The sequence below is a fragment of the Vicugna pacos genome, chromosome 6, assembly GCF_048564905.1.
Source record: "Vicugna pacos chromosome 6, VicPac4, whole genome shotgun sequence".
Taxonomy (NCBI): Eukaryota; Metazoa; Chordata; class Mammalia; order Artiodactyla; family Camelidae; genus Vicugna; species Vicugna pacos.
In genome coordinates, this window is record NC_132992.1 from 87,584,199 (window position 1) to 87,607,451 (window position 23,253).

The window sequence follows — 23,253 nt, forward strand, 5'->3', positions numbered from 1 at the left end:
GGCGGGTCCATTAACTCTGACCCCTGGTCTTTGGCTCCGCCCCTGCCTGCCACCTGAAGCAGGCGGCTGCCCCCTTCTCCCTGCCCCCGCCCTCTCCTCTGGTTCCGCCCCTTATTTCCCCGCTCCGCACTGTCACACCTGGACACACTGGCCGGGCTCATCCCTGCAGGGTTCACCGGCCCCGCCCTCAGGATCGCTGGCCCCGCCCCGCGCAGGAGCCAATCCACTTAAGAAGGCTAAGCACCTGGGAGGCCCCACCAGTGCCTTGAGGCCGCCGCGGGGCGCAGCCTTGCAATGGCAGAAGCTTCTCCGCCCGTTGGGTCGCCTCCACGCTGCCTGTGGTACCGGAGGCCTGGCATCTACGAGGATGACAAGGGGAGGACCTGGGTGATGGCGGTTTTGCATGTCAGTCCCTCCCACCGAGCTTGGGGCAGGGGCTTCCCGGGCAGCACAGTGAGTCATGGGCATGGCATAAAGGGAGGCAGGGTGGTGCAGGGACCCCAACCCTTGGGGGCCCAGCACATTCTGCAGTAGGGCCCGGGAGCGAGGGAAGAGGATGCAATTCTCCTTCGCTGGGAAACTTGGCCTTTGGGGGTTTGAATATGCTGACCTTGGCCCCAGAACCTCCTGCCCTGAGGGTCCACAGGCATGAGTTTATCTACAAAAGATAAGGTGCTCCTGCGTGCAGAAGTGAGATAGAAGCCCCTAGTTCATGCTGAAAAGGCTTCACAGATGGAGTGACTAGCCAGCTGGGCTCTGTAGGATGAGTAGGAGTTCTCCAAGACTGGAAAGGAGACAGGTGCAAGCAAAAGCATTGCAATCTAGAGGCAGCAGGTGGGCCAACAGTGTAACATTCACATTGGCTTCAGGTTCCTGATCTGCAAAATGGGAATTATATATGTCTGCAGCAAGTGAGTTACAGACACGGCTTGCCGTCTGAGTCGCCTAGGTGAGCGTTTGAGAGGTAACACATTCCAGACTCCCCCCTCCCCGTAGAAATTGATTCAGGAGGCTTGGGTGGAGTTTAAGACCCGTTAGGTTTTTAAAGCTCTGCAGGTGATAAGGATAATCACTCAGGGTGGAAACAGCTGGCCTAGAACAGGCGTTTGGCTCACAGCGCATCTTTGAGGGATGAAATATAAACACTTCATTGTAATACGGTAAACACTTGTCCAGGTATTAAGTAAACAATTTATTGTCATTTTAAACAATATAACCCAATTTCCTAGCAATCTTCAAATAGGTTATCGAGAAAATTTTTGGAGAACACTAAAAGCCTCTTCCGAACCTCCACCAAATAAGCATGCAGAAAACTCGGGATGAAATATTTTCATAAGTTTTTAAAAAGCGTAAGAAGTGTTCAGTGGGAGAAGAATGGATTCTTCAAATAATTTAGCCATGGGTGAGGGAGGCTCGCCTGAAAGGTGAGCATGGTTTTCACAATTTAGAATGATTGTTTCTTAATAGAGCTGTGTTTTCACATGTGATCTTGGGGTGGGAAGTAGCTTGTTGAGCGAGATCCAATGCCAAGGATCAGCAAACGGTCTGTAAAGTGTCTGACAGTAAACGTTTTCAGCTTTGCAGACCTTAAAGACTCCATAGCAACTACCCAGCTCCGCCCTTGCAGGGTAAAAGCAGCTAGGGACAGTACATAAAGGAAGAAGCGTTTGCTTCTTTGCAATAAAACTGTATTTACAGAAGCAAGGGCTGGGCCAGACTGGGTCCACAATTCGCTGACATCTGACCTACAGCCAGAATCCAAAGGGAAAGAGATTTTGCCACATAATTTAAAAATATCCTTCTTACAAAAACAGCCCATCAAAAAGTTAGGACAACAAACTGAGAAAAATGATTTGCAACAGGTATAACTAATAAAAGGCTTGATTCTTAACTCAGGAAAACATGCATCACCAAGAAGACAAACACCCTGATAGAAAACTTGGTAAAGAACTTTCCATTTTGCTGCATCACCCTGGAGATTTGGTTAACGTTCTCTCGTCCTGTACCTTTCTGGATTGGCTGAATTTTATTTTAACTGTTCACAACAAGTATTGATGGCCATGATCAAAACTACAATACATTTTTTAGGGGTAAAAATCCATCAGTCCCATACTTTGAGGTCTCTGGATATCTTATTTTTAAAGAGGGAATTTTAAAAACTATAGAACTGGCCAAGGCAGAGGGCCAAGAGAGTAATCAGTGGAAGCTCAGAATTGCTGACAGGCTGTAAACAGAGGCTAAGTTTCCAGGGTGGTGTGGGGTGCAGGTCAGTGGGAGGATTGTACCGGGGGGCCCTAGAGAAAACTGATCATCTGGGGTCCAGGCAAAACCCCCAAGTGATGGTGCCAAGGCTCTGGATATGGGATTCTAAAAGCATCGACCCTCTGACCTGGACAGCCTGCCAGCTGGGCCAGGGGATCCAGGACCACGGCTGTTGGTACACAGCTCAGCTGTCAGGGGAATCTTGCCTCTGATGTGCCGCCTCCTCTCCAGTTTCTTCAGCATGAAGCCGGCATCACAGTCCACATGTTGCAGATGGCGGTGCACCCTCAGATGCTTAGGTCCCAGACCTGTGCGTTCATGTCCGGGTTGCCCCTCAAATGGGAGCTCTACCCTGGGCGGAAGTACCAAGGAACAGATTCCAGACTCTGGGACATAGTGGACCATGGCCAGGCAAGTGCGTGGTGGCCCCAAGTGAGGGGGATGGGTGTTAAGCAGCGACTGCACATGTGCAAAGTGGGGCGAGGGATGGGAGGATACCTTCCCTGAAATCCACAAACCCAGGTTCCCATCTACTTCGGTCAGAGAAAACCATTTCCCAGGGGATCTGATCACCTTCCCCTTTCTGCAGATCAACTCCACGGAGCGGCTGATCCTAACATACCCGTCGACGGGGGACGACTGAGGATGGGGAGCCGCTGGCGGGGCTGGTATGTCAGGCCTGGGGCTTCTCACTGCAGAGAGCAGACAGGGAGCAAGGACGCTGCTCCTCTTTCCTGGAAGGCAGTGCTGGTCACCTTCCCTCATGCTATTCCCTGAGTTTTCTCACATAGACACCCCTTTACTCCCCTTCCTAACCTCCTTGGATGTGATTGCCACCATGGACAGACCCCTCTAATGCATTCACAAAGCGCCGAATAATGTTTATCATTTAATTCTCAAAAGAATTCTGTGCAGTGTACGTGTTTGTGTCCCGTGTGACGATGAGAAAACAGGCTCTGAGAGCTGGGATAATTTTCCTGAGGCTGCGGAGCCTGGAATTAGCCGCGATCAAGCTCCAGGCAGTTTCAATCCCGAGGGCCAACCTGGCACTGGGGCACCACAAGTCCAGTCAATGGCAGTGGCCTTCAAGTTCCCTGCACCGACCCACAGAGCCTCCTCCCTGACATTGGTAGTAACTTGAGCTGCACTGAGGGCCTGGGACCCTCCTACCTGCTTCCTGCTCAGACTGGGCACCTGCCTGGTCCCTCTGAGGTTCCCTGACCATCACCTTTTATCTTCCCCCAGGTCCCGCTGGCCCCGTGATCTTCAGTGAGGATCTGTGTACACCTGCTCTTTGGTTCACACACCTAGTGTGGCCTCCTTGGGGGGCAGCTGGGCCCTTGCCCACTTTGCATTTACTGTTTTCCTCGGTCAGGGTGACCTGCCTGGGTGAAACCCATCCCCTGGCTGTGAGCTGGGGCTTCTCTTTCTGCTTCGTGTCTTTCAGGCTGATCTGCCAGGTGCCACGCCCCACCCCCTCCCCTCTACACCCACCAGACACCATGCCCAGCCAGACCCCTGAGCCTCCAGCACTGCCTGCGATTGGAAGCTTGCCTTCGGCCACACTCCGCCTTAGGCAGCGAGTGGCTCAGAGGGTGCTGGGTCTGGACTTGCAACTCAGATGCCCTGTGGATGTCAGTTCTGCTGATCCTTCGGCCTGGAGTAGATCAAGTGCTGGACAGGTTGCTCAGTCCTGAGCCTCAGTTAGCCCATCTGCACGAGGGGGGTGAGGAGGGAGGGATCTGGCCTGTGGTTCCCCTGCCTGATCAGTCCATTAGCTCATGGAAGTGATTCTGGTCTGTGAGGGTGACCTCCCAGGACCGGTTCATTAAACTTCATTGCTCATTGTCAACTTTGTGCTGAGTTGAAGCGTATCTTCAACCGGTGCCTAGTGTAGAAAAGCAATGGCTGGCACTTGGGGAAAATTGTCGCGGTCCCTTTAGTGTTTGTGCCCCCCGGGAAGGAATTGGCCCGTTTGTGATTGGCCCGTTTCAGCAGCGGGCCAGCTGTGAAAGGTAAGGAAATGGAGGTGAGTGTGGGCTCTTTGCGAAGCTGTGCGGTGGACAAGCAAAGATTGCGGCAGCCGCTGGAGGAGACGCCACAGGAAGTACGGGCTCTCACAGGGGCTGATGGCGCCCAGATGTCTTTGCAGGAGTTGGCAGGAGCGCAGGGGAGATGGGAGGGCAGAGGGACCAGTCCTCGGGCGGGGAGGGGTGAAGCAAGAGTCCAAGGGGCTGACCGGGTCTTGCCCTTGGAGCCTAGGGAGGAGGAGGAGGACCGCGTGGATGCAGGGCGCGGCGACAGTTTCACGGCAGCGGCAAGAAGAGAAGAGGGGATTTGCTCCCTCCCACCAGTCACAGGAAGAAATCGTCAACGGATTCAAGTCCCAACCTTAAAAATGAATCCGCAAAATTACTGAAGAAAGCGCAAGGAAATATGTTCACAATCTGGGGTAGGAAAAACAAAAAGCAGAAAGCAAAGACAGTATGAGACAGACAATTAACTTTTTCAAGTTCATCTGGTCTGTATGACAAGAAGCTAACAAAGCACCGGGGACGCTATCAGGACTAGGGACAAAGCACTAGGATGCAGAAAAGGTAGAAAACTCCTAGAGAAGTGAAGTGGGCGAATGCCAGGAACTCACCATTTATAGCAGACATCCAAACGTTAGGAAGTGCAGATTTTAGAATTCAGACCGTCGTGTCCTTGGTTTTGGCAGAAGTTGGGATTGTGGGAGTGGGTTGGGGTAGCCACCCTGGAGGTCTGGAGAACAATTCAGAAGCGTTTATCAAAATTTAAAGCAGCACAAAGAGCCATTCCTAGAGTGTTTACTAAGAGCAAGGTTTCCAGGCTCCGCGCTGTGGACATTTGGGGCCAGATAATTCTTCATCATGAAAGGCTGCCCTGTGCACTGTAGGGTGTTTGGCAGTATCCCTGGTTTCTGCCCATGAAGTTCTGGGAGCAGCCCCTTGCCCACCCCCCTCAAGATGTGATTGGTAAATGCCCCCCCCCAGGGAGCAAAATTTCCTCCAGTTGAGAACCACTGCCCTAGAAAAACATTTGCATGCATTATAACAATATAGCATAACAAAAGTTATGCGAATGTAGGTCTCTCTCTCAAAATACCTTACTGTAGACTTAATGCCTTTTCCATCCTAACTAAGCATTTGTCGGGCACCGTGGCCCTAACTTTTGTAGTTTGAGGTACAGCAGCAAAACTAGCACGCATTTCTTTTTCCTTCCTCACAATTTCACGGATAGAAGATTCATTCTCACCGTAGACCTTAATGGAATGTGACTTTTACTTTCCTTACTGAGAACTTTCACCTTTCTACTTCGGTGAAGCACTTTATGGCTATGCTTTGGCAGATTCAAATGGCCAGCATCACTACTCCTGTGCTTTGAGGCCATTATTACTAAAAGAAGGGTCACGTAACACAATCACTGCAAAACCGCAACAATTGATCTGGTAACCGAGATGAGACAGACACTAAGTGACAAAATGGCTCAGATGCGCTGGACAAAGGGATGATTCATTGTACCACGCAGGATTGCGTGCGATTTCATTAAAGCTACTCAGAACGGCCCGCAATTTAAAACTTCTGAATTGCTTATTTCTGGAATTTTCCATTTAATATGTTTGGACCCCAGATGACTGCCGGTAACTGCAACCATGGACAGCGAAGCCTCAGATGAGGGGGAGTTTCCATGGCTGTGTACATTTAAAGAGTACTGTGAATGAAAAATACTGCAGCCATATCAATACACAAAGGATGCTGTGGTCATCAAGTCATCAGCTGCTACTGCCGCCCCCGGCAGTGAGCAGAGGGAACTCAGGCTGGAGTCGGGCAGGCAGCCCAGCCTCTGCAGCCACCCCCGAGGGTGCCCCCTGAGGGAACTCAGGATGAGAAAGAACAGGACACTGGCCCTAGATGGCTAGGTGCATATCAAAGAAATAATTTCAGTGAGCCCAGACCTTTGCACCTTCTCATCCACAGAAAATCACTAAATTCCTTAACTTGAGATATCTGGCTTTCTATAATTAACAGTAATATTTTAATGTTCCCACTACCTGGTCTTTGTTGCAAAAACTCCTCTATGTCCTGGCTTTTCCCTTGCCTGGGCAGAGCAGTCTCTTAGAGCGATCTGAGAGGCTGCCTCCTGGACTCGAGTCCTCAGAAGGTCCATCGAATAAAGCATAACTCTCAGCTTGTAGGTTGTGCATTTATTTCAGTCGACAATACTGAAAACTGGAATTAATGAAATTCAGGATATGATATTTACAAATCGCTGTCTAAAAGGATTTCTAGGCAAGTGAGAGGCAAAAATGCAGAACACACAAGTCTTATTCTTTTTCTTATATATACAAAGACCTGTGTTTTAAGTAGCTACACGGTGAACAATAGTTTTATTTCAAGTTTACCTTTTCATTGTGTGGTAGTAACACCTGGAAACATTCATGCGTAGGTCGCCTGAAGCAGACAGGAAGGGGGTTGCTTGTCACTCTGCTAAACAGTCTCCAAGGAAAGTCACAATGTTGAAAAAAGGCAGTTGTAACTCGGAGCAAAAATCGACCTAATTATTTGTGATTCTGTGTCATGTTTTCTAAGTCGAGCCTCCCATATAAACCAATTGTTTGATTTTCCTTTAATAGAGCAAATTGTATTGTTCTTGCAATACCCTTCCTTTCTTTGGCTGCAGATCAATGGTCATTCCTTCCCTCTTGTTTAAATAATATTAATAAAAATAAAAGAATAGGCGTTGACATTTGATTTGTCCCTAAATTCTTTTTATGATTTTTTTTCACAAAGTTAAATCATCTCAGAAACTTTTTGTTTCCCCTTAAGAATGCTGTGAATGATACTTTCCACTCAACATAGAAAATATAAAGGAGGAATATTAAAATGCATTGACTCTCCTATGAGCCACTCTCCATGTGTTAGCTGATTTAATGTTCAAAGTAATATTCTGAGGTAGGTTTTAATGCACCTATATTATTACAGTCAGGAAACAGGCTCTGAGAACTGAAACACTTAACTGTGGCTCTGAATGAGAGGTCGACTGGGATTCCATTAAAGCATGTTTGTTTTCCAAGTCTGCACAAAAGCATGGTGACTAATAACAGCGTAGACTTGAGCCAGGCTCCCTGCATTTGAATCTAGGTCTGCCACTTACTAGCTCTGTTAACCTTCAGCAAAGTAGGTAATCCCTCTAAATCCTTGTTTTTTCCAGGAAGTGTTCCAGGATGAGTTCTGTTCATGTGAACTCTCTCCCCCTGCTCATCTTAAACATTCTGAGCAGGTGTGCTAGGAAGAAAGGAAGCAGGAAGAGAGAAAATATAAAACCCACCATTAGCCACAGCAGCTCTGCGTCCTCGGAGAGATCCTTTTTGGAATAGTTTGTCTTTTATTTAGAAAAACACAATGATGGGTCATTGAATAAAAAAGCTAGCCCCAAGTCAAACAGAGCCAAGCTGTTCTGCATAATAAAGTAAGAATGTTAGCATTTCAAAGATTAGCTTATGGGGAGGGGGTGGTGATGCTCTAACAAGGGCAAAAGGACTTTTCAAAACCTGAGTGTTTAATACCCCACTTTAAGGCACAGTCTGAAAGTTAGCCCACAAACCTCGCCACACCCTCAAACTTAACACCCAACACGCCCCCCGATGTCTGTCACCTGCAGCCCTGTGGTCTGTACCACAGCGGTGCCCAGGTGAGGGGGCTGATGTGCATGGAGATAATCCATTAACCGAAGAAAAGCAGTGGATGCTGGAAGTCAGGGGTGATAGGTAGAAGCATGAGCCCCCACAAAGTCCCTGGAGAGATAGTGAAGTGTGATATGGAGATGGGGGAAGGTCAAGCTCAATTAAATCTTGTCTAAATCTAAAAGGATGGAGTGCTGCATCTGACATACAGATCACATTGAATACAGGGGATTTCACAATGAACCGGATGGGACTGTCAAATTATGATCAGAGTCTGTTATTCTCCTATAAAATATGCTCAGTCTGTGTGTGTCCTTTCCAAGATGAAGATTTACTGTGGTTATCCATGACCCTCAAGAGCCAGAGGATCAGTAGAAATGAGACACTCAGATATTTAACCCAGTACAATCCAATCAAAAAGGTGGTGAAGTGGCCGTGGCTTCTTGGTGTCCTTGGTTGTGGGCTGATAAGGCCAGTACTGAAGAGAGGTACTGCCAGATCAGAGCAGTACCAGCCAAGCTCCCTAGATTTAGGCTTTTGGCTCTCCAAACCCAGGGGCTCAGGTAATTGGCATCTTAACCAAAGAACCCGCTGTATAAAGTCCTGTATCTTCTGGACCAGATTCCAAAGTTGAGTTTGTAAGTCTGATTGCTGAGAAGGGCAAAGAGCTCTCCCATAATATCAAAATGTTCAGTTTAGTAGTTTCAAGGACTACTGATTTTTCATCTCTGAATCATGAATTATAATTACAGTGAAGTATTTGTAAGAACATTTTTTTAGAAAATCTCTCACTTCAATCTGTAAATTGTGTTTGCCACAGGAGGTTCACTCACCAAAACTAGGAAGACTCACTCACGGACAATGACTTAACTGGACTAGTTCAAGAGTTCACTCATTTGGTATAAAAAGATGGGGAGGATTCTCTTACCATTAATATATTTCTAAAAGCATTTCCCCTTTGTATATAAAAGCTGTTTTGTAAGCAAAATACAGTGACATTAACAAAGTAGCTTTAAAATACAATAAAGATCAACGCAATTTGGCAACAATGGCCTTGGTTCCCAGTCAAAGCCCCTCACAAAAGCCAGCAGAGCAGCCAAGACAGAAAAAGAAAAATAGTGTGGAAAGTAGGAAGAAAAATCAGTAGAAGAAAAAGACCAAAAGGTTTCAAGTGAAAGTGTTGGACACAGAAGACAGAGCAAAGAAGATTCAAATCCTCCACCCCTCCCTCCCTGCCCGCACCCTAGACAGGCAAGGCCACAGAGCAGAACAAATATAAGCAACTAGTTTTTAAAAGCTTTCCTAAAAACAAACAAACAAAAATCACTTGACCTGTGTATTTAAAGGGGACGTGGTGTACCTGGGACATAGGATCAAGAAGAGTCAAGTCCAAGACATAGTCTATTAAAATTGATAACAGGAAAAATGGCGGGGGGAGGGGGGCGGTGAGAGGATAGCCATGTCCCAGGTCTTAGGCAAGACCCTGGGATGCATCCCATCAAGTAGGATCCTTGGCTTCATGCAGGAAAGAATTCAAGAGCGAGCCATAGTTGAGTAAAGGTAGATTTATTCAGAGATACACACTCCATAGACAGAGTGTGGGCCCCCTTACTCAGAAGGGAGAGCGGCTACGAGGTGCAGGGTTATTGGGTTTTACGGGCTGGGCAACTTCATATACCAACAAGTGGGAGGATTATTCCAACTGCTTTGGGGAAGGGGCTGGGGTTCCCAGGAACTGGGCCACCACCCACTTTCATGGGCAGCCTCCAAACTGTCCAGGGACCTGCTGGAGAGCCATTTAGCAGCTATTGTATTTCAATGAATGTATATTGAAGGTCAAGATCTCCTGGGAGTTGAATCTTCTGCCATTTTGGTGCTATTGGCAGGGCCATTCTTTTAATGGCTGTGCCCTGCCCCCTTCCCCAAATTATCAGATTTTACAGAATTGAAATCCTTTTGGCATAAGGTAAAATGACCAAGTAACTTCTATGGGATTAGACCTTCAGAGAATTAAGTTAAAATTCAATGGGGTAAATGGAACAACAAAGAAAGAAAATGTGAGCCAAGAATTTTTTTTATTCAGCCAAAGAGATCTTCAATTACAGAGGCCACAGACAAACTGGGATGAAGTTGAGGGTCTCAGGGAATATTGCTCTTGTGTGCCATTCCTGGGGGATCTTAAGCAATAAGCTTCAGACAATCAAGAAATGCTTAGAGAAGCTTTTCGTGAGAACTACTAGTGAGCACTGACCATATTTAACTGCAGAATGAAGACTAGAGGGCACAAGGGTGAAAAATGCTATGTATTTGTTGTATCCTCCAATAATGAAGATAAAATTCAGCTACCAAAAATGGGGAGAGAAGGGAAAGATTATGCAGAAAGTAAGCTTGCTGGCTGCCTCAAAGGTATTATTTAGCACTAAATGGACGTCACTTTAGACACTTTGGGGCGAAGAAGAGGAGGGGAAGAAGAGGTTACTAATTTCAATACTGTTCATAGGAGGGAACCAAAGACCTGCACCATCCAACATGGTAGCCACCAGCTACATACAGCTATTTAAATTTTAATTAACACTAAATAAAATTTAAAATTCAGTTTCTCAGTCATATCAGCCACATTTCAAGTGCTCCATAAGCTATATATGTAGCTAGTACACTTTCCACACTGGAGAACACGGATACAGAACATGTCCATCATTATAGACAGTTTTTTGGACAGCGTTACAACAGATAGCATTTTTTTGAAAAAAGGAATAAGAGTATTTCCCTAAGATATTAGTATAAAGGAAGCTACTGAAACAAAACACCCAACCTATGGTATTTTGTCATGGTAGCCAAAGCAGATTAATACAGATAGCAATTCTCTACGTATTGATCTACAGTTCAAAGCAGTCTGTCAAAATCCCAGCTGACTTCTTTGCAGGAATTGACAAGCTGATCCTGAAATTCACACGGATATTCAAGGGATCCAGAATAATGAAAATAATCTTGAAAAAGAAGAACAAAGTTGGAAGACTCACATTTCCCAATGTCAAAACTTATCACAATGATATAGTAATCAAGACAGCGTGGTATTGGCATAAGGACAGATACACACATCACTCGAGTACAACTGAAAACCCAGAAATAAACCCTTACTTTCACAGTCAGTTGATTTTTGACAGGAATCCCAAGACAATTCAATGGGTGGAAGGAAAGTCTTTTCAACAAATGGTACTGAGGCAACTGGCTATTCACATGGGCTCCTACCATACAGCATACATAAAAATTAACTCAAAGTGGACTATATACATTAATGTAAGAGTTTAAACTATAAAACTCTTAGAAGAAAATGTAGAGTAAACCTTCATGACCTTGGGTCAGGAAAAGCTTTCTTAAGACAATATGAAAAATTCAAGTGATAACAGAAACAGATGAGAAATTAGATTCATCAAAATTAAAAAGTTTTGTGCTTTGAAGGATACCATCAACAAATGCGAAGACAATATACAGACTGGGGCAAAATACCTGTAAATTATATCTAATAAGGAGTTGAATCCAGAAAATATAAAGAATTCTTATAACTTGGTAATTTAAAAAAACCCAATTTTTGAAAATGGGCAATGAGTGAGTCATGGAGATGTAACAAAGTATGGTGAATATAGTTAATAACACTGTATTACATATCTGAAATTTACTAAGACAGTAGATCTTAGAAGTTCTCATCACAAGAAAAAAATCTGTAACTATCTATGGTGACAGATGTTAACAAGACTTATTATGGTGATGATTTCACAGCACATATAAATATAGAATCATTATGTTGTATACCTGGAACTAATATAATGTTATATGTCAGTTTTACCTCAATAACAACAAAAAATGGGCAAAGGATCTTAATTAGGCATTTCTCCAAAGAAGAGAGACAAATGTATAAACATCATTAGCCACCAGGAAAATGCAAATCAAAAGTACAATGAGATAGCATTTTATACCTTCTACATGGCTAGCATCAAAAAGCCAGATACTAAGTTGACAAGGATGTGAAGAAATCGAAACTCTCACACATTGCTGCTGAGAATGTGCAGCCACTTTGGGACACAGTCTGGCAGTTCCTCAAAAAGTGGAAAACAAGTTACCATATGACTCAGCAATTCCACTCCTATATATATAACCAAGAGAAATGAAAACACGTGTCCACCCAAAAAGTTACATGTGAATGTTTGTAGCAGCATTATTCATAATAGGCAAACCCCCAGATGTCCATGATTGTGTAAAATGTGGTACAGGCATGTAATGGATTATTCAGTCATAAAAATGAATGAAATACTGACAGATGCTATAACATATATGAACCTTGAAAATATTATGCTGAAGAATCCAGTCAGAGATGACCACACACTGTATGATGCCATTTATATGAAATGCCCAGAACAGGGAAATCTATAGAGGCAGAAAGCAGATTAGTGGCTGACTAGGGCTGAGAGGCTTGGGGAGAATATGGAGTTACTGCTAAGGGATATGGGGTATCTTTTGGGGTAAGGAAAATGTTCTAAAATCGATCATGGTGATGTTCTAAAATTTTAGTATATTCACAGAGTTATCCAAACTAAAAACAACTGAATCATACACTTTATTTATTTATTTAAAATTTTTTATTGAGTTATAGTCATTTTACAATGTTGTGTCAAATTCCAGTGTAGAGCACAATTTTTCAGTTATACATCAACATACATATATACATTGTCACATTTTTTTCCCCTGTGAGCTACTGCAAGATCTTGTATGTATTTCTGAATCGTACATCTTAAATGAGTAAATTGTATGGTATGTCAATTACATTTTAATCAAGCTGTTACATAAAATATCTATATAAAATTTTTTAAGATATAAATACCCAATTAAAAGAGCTAGAAAAGGGACAAAAGAAACCAAAAGAGTATATAAGTAAAGAATTAAAGATTAAAACAGGCATCATTGATATAGAAAACAAATTTTAAAAAACCCAATAGAATTAATAAATGAATCAAAAGGTTGGTTCTTTGGGAAATAAAATAGACAAATCTGATTTTACTAAATGAGATAAAGCACCAGAAAGACAAAATAAGAGATGACAAGAGGCAATAATAATCCAGAGAGAGTATTAAAAATCATGAGACTATTTTGAATAACTATGAAAATAAAATATAAACCTTAGATGAAAAGGATACTTTTCTAGGAAAGTGTATTTAACCAAAGTTGACTCCAGTAGAGATAAAAACAGACCAATTTCCATCGAAGAAACCGTAAGTTGTGGAAGTGCTCCTTTTGGAAGAGCACCAGGCTTGAGTGGAACTCTACCAAGCTAAAAAAAAAGATGATTCTAGTGCAACTGACAGTATTATAGGGGAGAACAAAAGAAAAGCCTCTAAATTATTTTTAAACAGTGAACATAACTTTGATGCCAAAACCTGACAAAGAATGAGAGGAGAAAAAAAAATTCAGATCATTTTAACTACAATGCAAAATTTTAAAATAAAATATTAGCAAAGAAATCCACCAACACATTTATGCATTATTCATTATGATCAAGTGTGGTGCATTCCATGAATGTAAGCAAGAGTCAATACCCTAATGTCAATAGAATTTAAGAAAAGTATCATATGATCATCTCTTTAAATATCAAAAAGTCATGTAACAAAATTCAGTACCCATTCAAGTTACAAATTCTAAAAAACAGGAATTGAAAGGTAATTCCTTAACTTGATAAAATACAAATATTTAAGCCCCAAAGACAAGATCATACTTAATGGGGAAACTCCAGAGGCCTGCCCAATGAAGTTAAGAAAATAAAAGAATGCCTATTATTTGCAGATGCTAACTACTATATATAAAATAAACAAGGTGCTACTGTACAGCACAGGGAACTATATACAATATCTTGTAGTAACCTATAATGAAATATGAAAGCAAATATATACATGTATATGGATGACTGCAGCATTACGCTATGCACCAGAAACGGACACAACATTGTAAGCTGACTAAACTTCAATAATAATAATAATAATAAAAGAACGCCTATTACCCCCACCATTTACCATAGCTTTGGCGATATTAGGTAAGAGAAAGGAACCACAAACAATAAGACTTTAAAAGGAAGAGGTAAAAAGACTTCTACTTGCAGATGTTACCATTATATACCTGGAATACCTAAAGAATAAATTAAAACCTCTATAAATAATAAGCTATTTTAGTAATATAGCAGAATATAGAATTGACAGAGAAAATAATAGCCATTTTATACACACATGCATGCACACACATGCATACACACACCCTTCAAACAATGTCCTATTAAAGGATATAATGAAAGGGAAGACACCATTACAATAACAAAAAAATAAATTAAATGTCTGAGAACAGGTTCAACAAGAGTGTGCAAAACTTCTATGATTAAAACTATAAAACATTCCTGAAAGACACAAATGTAGAATTAAATTAAAGAGAAGACAATATTCTTGGCTGGGTTGATTGCACATCGTAAAGATGCCCAAGGTGCAGATGACGGGTTGATGGGGAACTTCGTGACGGATGACAGGCTGACGACACGACACCTGAGCTCACAGATCAATCTCACCCAAAGCTGGGTGACCTGACACTGGGTGCTTCCGGGTCTGACACGAAGAACATGCGGCACCACCTGTCGGGTATTTGTGCCCAAAGAATTAAACCAGAATCTAATTGAGTCTCTAAATACAGGAAATAGGAGGAATATTAAAGAATATTCTGGGAGGCCATTCACCAAATCCAGAAAGTCTGCGGGACAGCTGACCGGGTTTGTCCTAAGAAGGAAGCAGCTGCTGGTATAGATTTTAAGAGACTTGAGACACATGAACCACATGCAGTCTGTGTCTTGATCTAAACCAACTGCAGAAAGACGGGCTTTAGATGACACTGAGGAATTACACCTCATTTTGCTTGGTGTGACAATGACATTGTGGATGTAAAGATACATAAGAGAGTACATGTGGGTGAAGTGATGAGGTATTTAAAAGAAACTTCAGCAAAAAACAAAACCAAACGTCAACTCTGTATGGGGGGAAATGAAACAAGACTGGCATGATGCTAACTGCTGAAGCTCTTTGTCAGATGCCAACATCCATCCGTGTTCTGTGTCCATCTCATCCAGCTTCCTCAAGAATGTTGGTCCTTGACTACACATGCCCTCTCTGCTCTGCATCAGTCTGTCCTTCCTGCAGACCTTTCCTTTCAGCTGCACACACAGGCTCCGTCACCTACGTCTGAAACCCCCCTGGACGCCACACTCCTCCAATTCCCTGCACAGCAAACTCCCAGTAAGGGCTGTCCCTCCTCACTCCCCTTCTCGGCTGTGCCCATCTCAGCACGGCCATGCCTGACAATGGGGCCAAATCCAACACCCGCTTCCCTCCATTCAGCCTCTCAGCAGCGTGCTCCCCAGCCCACCAGCCTCGCTCTGAGAACACTGTCTTCCACGGTTTCAAAGACACCACCATCTTCTCCACGAGAGACCTCAGTCAGGCCCCCAGCTTTAACTGCCATTTATATTCTGATGACTCTGACATTGATTTTTTTTTTTGGTCCTGATTTGAGTTCTAGACCCATTTGCAACAACATCCTCTTGACCCTCCACCTGGAGGTATCAAAGCATCTCAAACCTCATGGTTAGAACAGAGCTCTTGACATTTCTCCTGGCCTGAGCTCACACGTCCGCATCTGGACAATAGCACCACCATCCACCGGGCTGGTGCAGCCACAACACAAGTCTTTCTCACCGTGGAAAACTCAGATTCTGCATCACATTTATCGTTAATTTCTTACGGCCACTTACTCTCCTAAAAGAGCACTTGGGGAAGAAATTCATTTGCTGTTTTAATTTCCACAGCAAATTAAACCCTCCCCGCACCAGCATCCCTCGTCCTGGGCCTCTCTCCCCTGAGTTAAGAACCAGCTCCCCCTCATTCTCCAGGTCCCACGGTGAGGGCCACCTCCGCCACCTGACCTCACAACTGGCTGCCAGCTTACTGTGTTTTCTCTGCAGGATTTTGCACGTTCCAGGCTTCTTGTTTATAGTTTTCCAGAATGAAACCTGAGGGGCGGGCCTGTTGTCTTCACTGCTGTATCTTGCTGCACTTGGCAGAGTTCACGGTGGTGGCCAAAGTCTTCGCGAACAAGCGCACAAGGACTGTCTTGGTCTGCTCGGGCTGCTGGAACAAAACACAGGCCGAGGGGCTTCACAGCAGACATTTATTTCTCACAGTTCTGGAGGCTGGAGGTCCAACATCAAAGTGCCAGCAGGTTCGGTGTCTGGTGAGGGCCCTCTTCCTGGCTTGGTGACAGCCGTCTCCCTACAGCGTCCTCACATGGGCTTTCTCTGGTGCACACACAGAGAGCTCTCCCTTCTCTTAGAAGGGCACTCATTCCATCATGACAGCCCCATCCCCAAGACCTCTTCTGACCCTCATCCCCTCCCAAAGGTCCCACCTTGCAAGTTAGGGCATCAGCATACAAATTTGCGGGGGACACAAATGCTCAGCCCCAGAGAAGAACTTTCCTCTTCCTGGGCCTGTTCCTAAAATGAGGCAGCTGGCTGATTTCTGATGTTCCAGTGCTCCAACGGACCGAACTCTTACCCCGTCAGGTGTGGTACCCAGTGCTTGTCTCGCTAGTGCTGGGTAAGAAGACTGGGGCCGGAGAACATCAAACAGGAAAAGTAGGGTTTTCCTTGTGTACTTCTCATGTTAGATACCTAACAACCTATACGCATCATTCCCTGATGTCACCCTGTGGTCAAGAGCTATGGACTCAAGTCACACATGAGTGGGGAGGACCAGTTTTGCACACAGAATGGATTCCCTTTACTGGAAGGCCCTGCTTACCTGTTCAGAAGGCAGAGGAGGGGCAGCTGATCTTGAGAAGGAAGCAGGAAGCTTCCCGGGCTAGGCTGTGACTAGGGCAGGGGAGGCAGAGCAGGGACTCTGGGTGGGTGGCTGGAGACAGTTTCAGGGAGGAAGGCCTCCCGCTAGAATGGGGACTACCCATGGAAGGACAAAGCCTGGTGAGTGCCCGAGCACGGAGGAGACAGAGCTGGCTGGGGCAGGGAGGTGAGGAAGATGGGGGTCTTAAATACCCGGAGATGCTAAGATTTTTGCGGTCACTTACGCCAGTGGTTCTCAAATTATACACACACACACACACAGTTTCTAGCCTTATCTCTAGAGTAAAATAAATATATGAAATTCATAAGCATTCCTTCCCCTTCAAATATTCTGACTTGGTGACTGTGCTCACGTCTCCCCAGGAGCATCTAGGTCAAGGATGGAAGCTGTTCAGCACAGTTAGATGAGCTGTCTTACATTTAATCAGTCAACATTACAAAGTGTTCACACTATGTACAATCTTGTAACATCCAGGTGTGTGGACACCTGGAAAAGAGAGGACCCCCAACCTCTGTCCTGCAGGTGAGCAACCTGAGGGCCTGTCCAAAGTGCTCGCCTGTGGGGCCTCCTGCCACATCCCGGGCTGTGGACCGTCGACCAGCAGGTTTCTGAGTCCTGAGCACAGACCGGGGCTCCACTCAGGCCTGCCTGTGAACGGCGCCTGAGCCCACATGGGCAGGTGGGTCTCTCGGAGGCATGGCGTCTGTGGGCCCGTCACGTGAGACAGCTGGTCCAGGGGCTCAGGAGACCAGGCTCAGGCCAGCAGGACCCATGTCCCTGCAGCCAGAAGGGCACAGAGCTGAGGGGACAGAACAAGTAGCAGCCCAGGGCATGTAGGACACGACACCAGCTGCTGTGAGGGACAAAATGGAGAAGCTGAAACCACCAGGCAGCTGGGAAATCAAAGGCACAGGTACAGCCGGGGGAGCTGGACTGACCACTCGTCCTCTCCAGCCAACCTGCCGGGGATGCTGGGCTGCAGGCAGGTCCGGCAGGCCCGGGGAGGGCTCACCCTCTGCCCGTCCAACCCCTCCGGGACCCAGGTGTGCCAGCACAGCACACACGGGGCTGGTAAATGAAGGTAACACAAGCACGAACATCCCCGCTGCAGGCTTGGGGCTCCGGGCGCAGGAGGAGACGGGAGCTGCGGGACCTGGGACAAGAGAAGACAGGGTCAAGGGTGAGGGGGTGCAGTGTGGGTGGGAGTGGAGCTGCTGGGGCGAGGCTGGACGGGGGAGCTTGGTGTTTGGGGCTGGTCCCCAGAGCCTAGGCCTTGTGTCAGAGACAAGACAGACTGTCAACAGAGCCGGCTGCCTGGTGTCACAAGACCCAGATGTGAAACCCGGCTGTGTCATGGGGACAAGTCATTGTACTTCTCAAAACTCCTTTAATAACCTCTAAAGTTATATAAATACCCCCAGCTCCGTTGATGTGACGGTCAAGGGATAGAGCCCACACCTGTGAAGCACCGTACAGAGGGCGCCCCAATACTAAGGGAGCCTAAAAATGATTGGCTCCTGAGCTGTTAAAGGAGAGTGTGGGGCCCCAGCCGGGGGACGCCCGGAGTGCAGTGTGGGCGGGAAGGGGGTGGTGCACAGAGGAGGGGTGTTCCTCCTTCCCGCCCTGGCCCCGGGGTGCTCACCAGATCATTCACACCCCGAGTCTGGCAGCTGTTCCAGAAGCATGTCCTCTGTGCCGCTGAACTGTGAGAAAGAGGGAGTCAGAGCCTGGGGATTCTCCTCTATTCAGGCCCCAGGGCCGCCCGCTAGCTTACAGCATCAGGTCGCCCTGTGTGAGGGGGATCTCAGGGGCCCCTCCTCCTACCAGCCATCACCCCGAGACTGCCCACCAGAGAGGCCCTCCTGCCACCCACAGGGCTTCTGGTAGAGACCTCGGAGGTTGGCCAGTCATTCAGTTCTAGTGTTTCTCCAACCTAGTCCTTTACAAATCTGCAGTTGTAAAGCCCCTCCGTTTCTTTAGCTCCTGGTACAGAAATGGAGGGGAGAGAGACCGCAGAGGCCAGATGTTGGGGAGGGGGAGCAGGGCCACCCACGACACCCTGCTGGGTTCCCGGGAGAAGCACACACTTACCTGGATGTGATACACTATGCGCCAGAAGCTGGAGTCAGAGCCTCGGTACCTTCTTCCGGGGTAGAGCTGCCACATGAGGGGCAGCGGGTACGGGGCCACCACGCTGGGGCACACAGCCTCCCCCAGGGGGACATCTTCCTGATGCATGAGTACCTGGAGGCTACTCTCGGTCTGGAGAGAAGACAGGGCACGCCTACAGGGCTCAGGTGCAAATAACCAGGGTTCTTCCTGCACCCACCCAGCACAGCCAGCATCTCCGGGCACGCTCCTCTCAAGGACTTGGGCTGGGCCAGGGTGACCAGCACACGAACCTATCTACCCAGATGGGGCCACAAAGGCCCACTTCTTTGGGGCAAATGTCTAGTTGCTAGGGTATGCCGCGGGGCCTGGGAGCTTTTGTAACTATGCAGTCTGGTGTCTGTTTCTGCTGATGTGGGACTTTTTTGGATTTTCCTTTATCATATAGATCCCCTTTTATTTGTTTGTTGATTTAATTGGAGTATAGTCCGTTTACAATGCTGTGCTCATTTCAGGTGTACAGCACGGTGATTCAGTTATACATATATATATTCCTTTTCATACTCTTTTTCATTATAGGCTATTACAGGATATTGAATACAGTTCCCTCTGCTGTACAGTAGGACATTGTTGTTTATCTTGTTTATACATAGTAGTTAGTATTTACATATCCTGAACTAAAAATTTCTCTCTCCATCACCCTCCTTCCCCCTCTGGTAACCATAAGTTTGTTTCCTATGTCTGTGAGTCTGTTTTTGTTTTGTAAATAAGTTCATTTGTGTCATTTTTTTTAGATCCACGTATAAGTGATATCATATGGTAGTTTTTTTTTTCTCTTTCTGGCCGACTTCACTTAGAATGACGATCTCCAGGTCCACCTATGTTGCTGCAAATGGCATTTTACTCTTTTTCATGGCTGAGTAGTATTCCATCATCATATAGTCCCTTTTAATCACGATCCCCTGGGACCCCGGCATCAGGTGACAGACCACTTTTCGCCATCTCCACCACTGCCCCCATTTCATCACTTCTCACTGGACTGCTGTGATAACTGCCCAACTTGTCCCCTTGTGGGTCCTGTGCCCCACAGTCAGTTCTCAGCACCGCTGCCAGGGTGTGCATCTAAAAATTACGTCACTCCCCTGCTGGACACCCTCCAGCGCCTTCCAATCGCAGGCAGATGAAGTGAAACCTTTACCATGGCCCCAGGCCCACAGGGATGGGCCCCTGACTCTCTCACTGGTTCTGTCCTTCACTCCTGACTCATCCCAGCCACACAGGCCTCCTCACTGTATCCAGGACACACACGCACTCAGTAATCTCTCGCACCTGCTGTCCTCTGCCTGGAATATTCTCCCCTAGATCCACGCAGGGCTCACGCCCTTCTTTTAGGCAGGTCTCTGCTCAAATGTATGTCTAGAGACAGATTTCAGCAAACTCCAACTCTACGCTGTGTATGAGAGGTGTGCCCCAAACAGAAGTCCAGAAAGGTTTCAAATAAAATGATGGGCGAAGTACAGCAGGCAAGTGCAGATTAAGACCCTCCAGGGGACCTGCCTGAAGTCGCCCGTGCGCGTGTTCTGGTCTGCCACCCCACGTCAGTCACCCTACACACCTGGCCGCTGGCCTCCGTCATCCCGTGGTCTTTCTCCCCCAGCAGAATGTCAGCCTCACAAGCAGTGGGATTTTCCCACATTCACCGCAAAGCCTCACAACCTAGACTCCTACTCGGCACATAAACTAAGCGCCCAGCTCTGTTCAATGACTATTTTTCCAAAGTGGAAATAGCTTTTAAAATTTTCCACCTATGAAATAAACCAGAACTTACTGTTAAAAAAATGGTTCAGATCATCCTGTAAGGTGTAAGGGTGGAAACCACCATTCTTGCTGTGTTAGGATACAGTCTCCCATATCCTTTCACCATTCTTAGTTCGCTTATTGGTCTTTTTCTTGTTTACTTAAGTACAGCTTTACATATTAAAAATACTGGTCCTTTAAGTTATGTGGGGCAAATCCAGTCCCATGGTTTTCTAAAGGGTTATGTTTTGTCCAGAATTTACAATGATTATGCGACAAACTCTGCTTTGTAGTTTTGACGTCATGTTGAAGAAGATATTCCCCAATTAGAGATTAAAAAGACATTCACTTACATTTTCCACAAATACTTGACTTAAAGTGATTTAACCTTTTAAAAGTGTGTGTGTGTGTGTGTGTGTGTGTGTGTGTGTGTCTATACTTCAACAATCTAAATGTCAATGAAGATATAAATTCAGATGGTGGTTATGAGCCTGGAATCCCAAACACACTACCTACCAGCAGCACTACTTAGGACAAATCTACACTTTTATGCCTCAGTTTCCTTATCTATAAAATGGGAACACAGTCACTCTCAATAACTTTTTGCTGTTTGCTGTTATATTACATAAATGTTCTAATAATATGTATTTTAATTTTGCTTTTATGCTTTCTTTCTTTGGTTTATATATGGAAAGTTTCAAAATTTACACCTCAGTTTCTTTGAGGAAACTATGCTCTGGTGAAAAGTACCTGTAAGACAGTTACATTTCTTTTTCTTTTCAATTGAAGTACAGTAAGTTACAATGTGCCAATCTCTGGTGTACAGCATAATGTCCCAGTCATACATACACTCGTTTTCATAAAAGGTTATTACAGGATATTGAATATAGTTCCCTGTGCTACACAGAAGAAATTTCTTTTTTTTAAATCTCTTTTTATATATAGTAGTTAATACTTGCAAATCTCGAACTCCCAAATATACCCCTTCCCACCCCTTCTCCCCCATAAGACTGTTTACTATGCTTGAGAGTCTGTTTCTATTTTGTAGATGAGTTCATTAGTGTCTTTTTTTTCTTTATATTTCTTTAAAAAAAGTTAACATTAAGTAAAAATCCATCTGAAGGCATCACACGTAAAACACGTCAATGTCTATTCAGTGCTGGCTTTTATATTACTATCTTACTTTTGAAGTTTGTTTCCTCCAAGAATAGAGGAGGTACTAAATATTCCAAACTCTATGACAGTGGTTCTCAAAGTTGGTTGATCATAATTTTTTGAGGGTCTTTTCAAAATACAGACTTCTGGGGCTCGCCTGAGAGTCTGATAACCTGCCACGTGCGTGAATCGCTTACTTTAGAGACATAGTGCCACTTTATGGATTAGGACCCTGAAGCCGAGAGAAGTCCTATTTCACTCAAGATCATATGCATACACTCCAGACACTACGGGGCCCCATCCTTTGGCCAATGCGCCTGCGTTTTCCCCGCCCTCCTTCTTGGCCTGGAGAACCGCTCACCCTTCAGAGCCCACCCAACTCAAAGTGGTTTCATCTGAGTCCCCGGCCGCCCTGGCCTTCTGAGCCTCCCACTCCCGCCCTCACCCTGCGGCACCTGAGAGGCTCCTGGAGGGCCTGCACCACCTGGGGCGCCCCAGGCTCCAGAGTGGACGGGGACGCCCATGCCACCCCGTCCGCCCGGCCGGCCCCAAAGCGGCTGTACCTCGATGGTTATGGGCAGCCAGGTGCGCTGCTTCTCGTCCACATACGTGGCCTTTTCCCAGATCCACAGGTGGTCCGGGTGCAAGGCCGTGCGCACCCTGAAGAACGGAAGCTCGCCCATGGCGCCTTGAGCGGTCTGGGAAACAAAGGCTGGAGCCTCTCGAGGCTTCTCGCTGGTCCGCAGGATGCGAGGCTCGGATGCTTTATAGTGGGATGGCGCGCGGGCGCCCTCAAGCGGCGGGGCGGGAGAAGGGCGCGGCGTGGGGAGGGCGCAGCGGGGCGAGGGGCAGGGCGCTAGGGGCGGGGCACGAGGCAGGATGCGATGGATGCGAAGTACTGCGGGGGGGCCAACAGCAGGATGAGGGGCCGCCCATACACCCAGGCCTGCCTTGTGTCCCTAGACCCTGGCAGTGTCCAGGAGCGCAGACCCAGCCCCGTAGACCCAGGACTTCCTCCAGACCCCCAGCCAGCCAGCTAGCCTGGTTCTTCGTCTCCCACTGGCCACTGCTGAGAAGGCACTCAGGTCTGTGGCCTTGGCCTTTTGTTTCTTCCCTCAGCAGGCAGCGGTGTCCTCCCACAGCCCAGACTGGGACTCTGAGCCACTGCTTGGAACTCACAGTCGAAGTTAGGCTAGCCAGAGCCAAGGCTCCCTCCGCATCTGGGCTCAGAAGAGACGGCTGCAAGCCTGAACCAGGCCTGTACCCTCCCAGGTTCACGCACCAACT

At 46.3% G+C, this 23,253-nt stretch overlaps 2 protein-coding genes across 2 annotated transcripts; one reads left to right on the forward strand and one right to left on the reverse strand.

The window, feature by feature from the left end:
* Positions 1-294: 294 nt before the first annotated feature.
* TCL1B (TCL1 family AKT coactivator B) lies at positions 295-2,905 on the forward strand. The gene is made up of 3 exons (XM_072963902.1): positions 295-405; positions 2,494-2,673; positions 2,852-2,905. The coding sequence occupies exons 1-3, from the start codon at positions 295-297 to the stop codon at positions 2,903-2,905; spliced, it is 345 nt and encodes a 114-aa protein (XP_072820003.1).
* A 14,394-nt stretch (positions 2,906-17,299) lies between these two features.
* TCL1A (TCL1 family AKT coactivator A) lies at positions 17,300-22,700 on the reverse strand. Its single transcript, XM_072963992.1, has 4 exons — positions 22,530-22,700; positions 18,997-19,167; positions 18,548-18,608; positions 17,300-18,058 (listed from the first exon to the last, which is right to left on the reverse strand). The coding sequence occupies exons 1-3, from the start codon at positions 22,647-22,649 to the stop codon at positions 18,552-18,554; spliced, it is 348 nt and encodes a 115-aa protein (XP_072820093.1). The 5' UTR covers positions 22,650-22,700; the 3' UTR covers positions 17,300-18,058; positions 18,548-18,551.
* Positions 22,701-23,253: the final 553 nt, after the last annotated feature.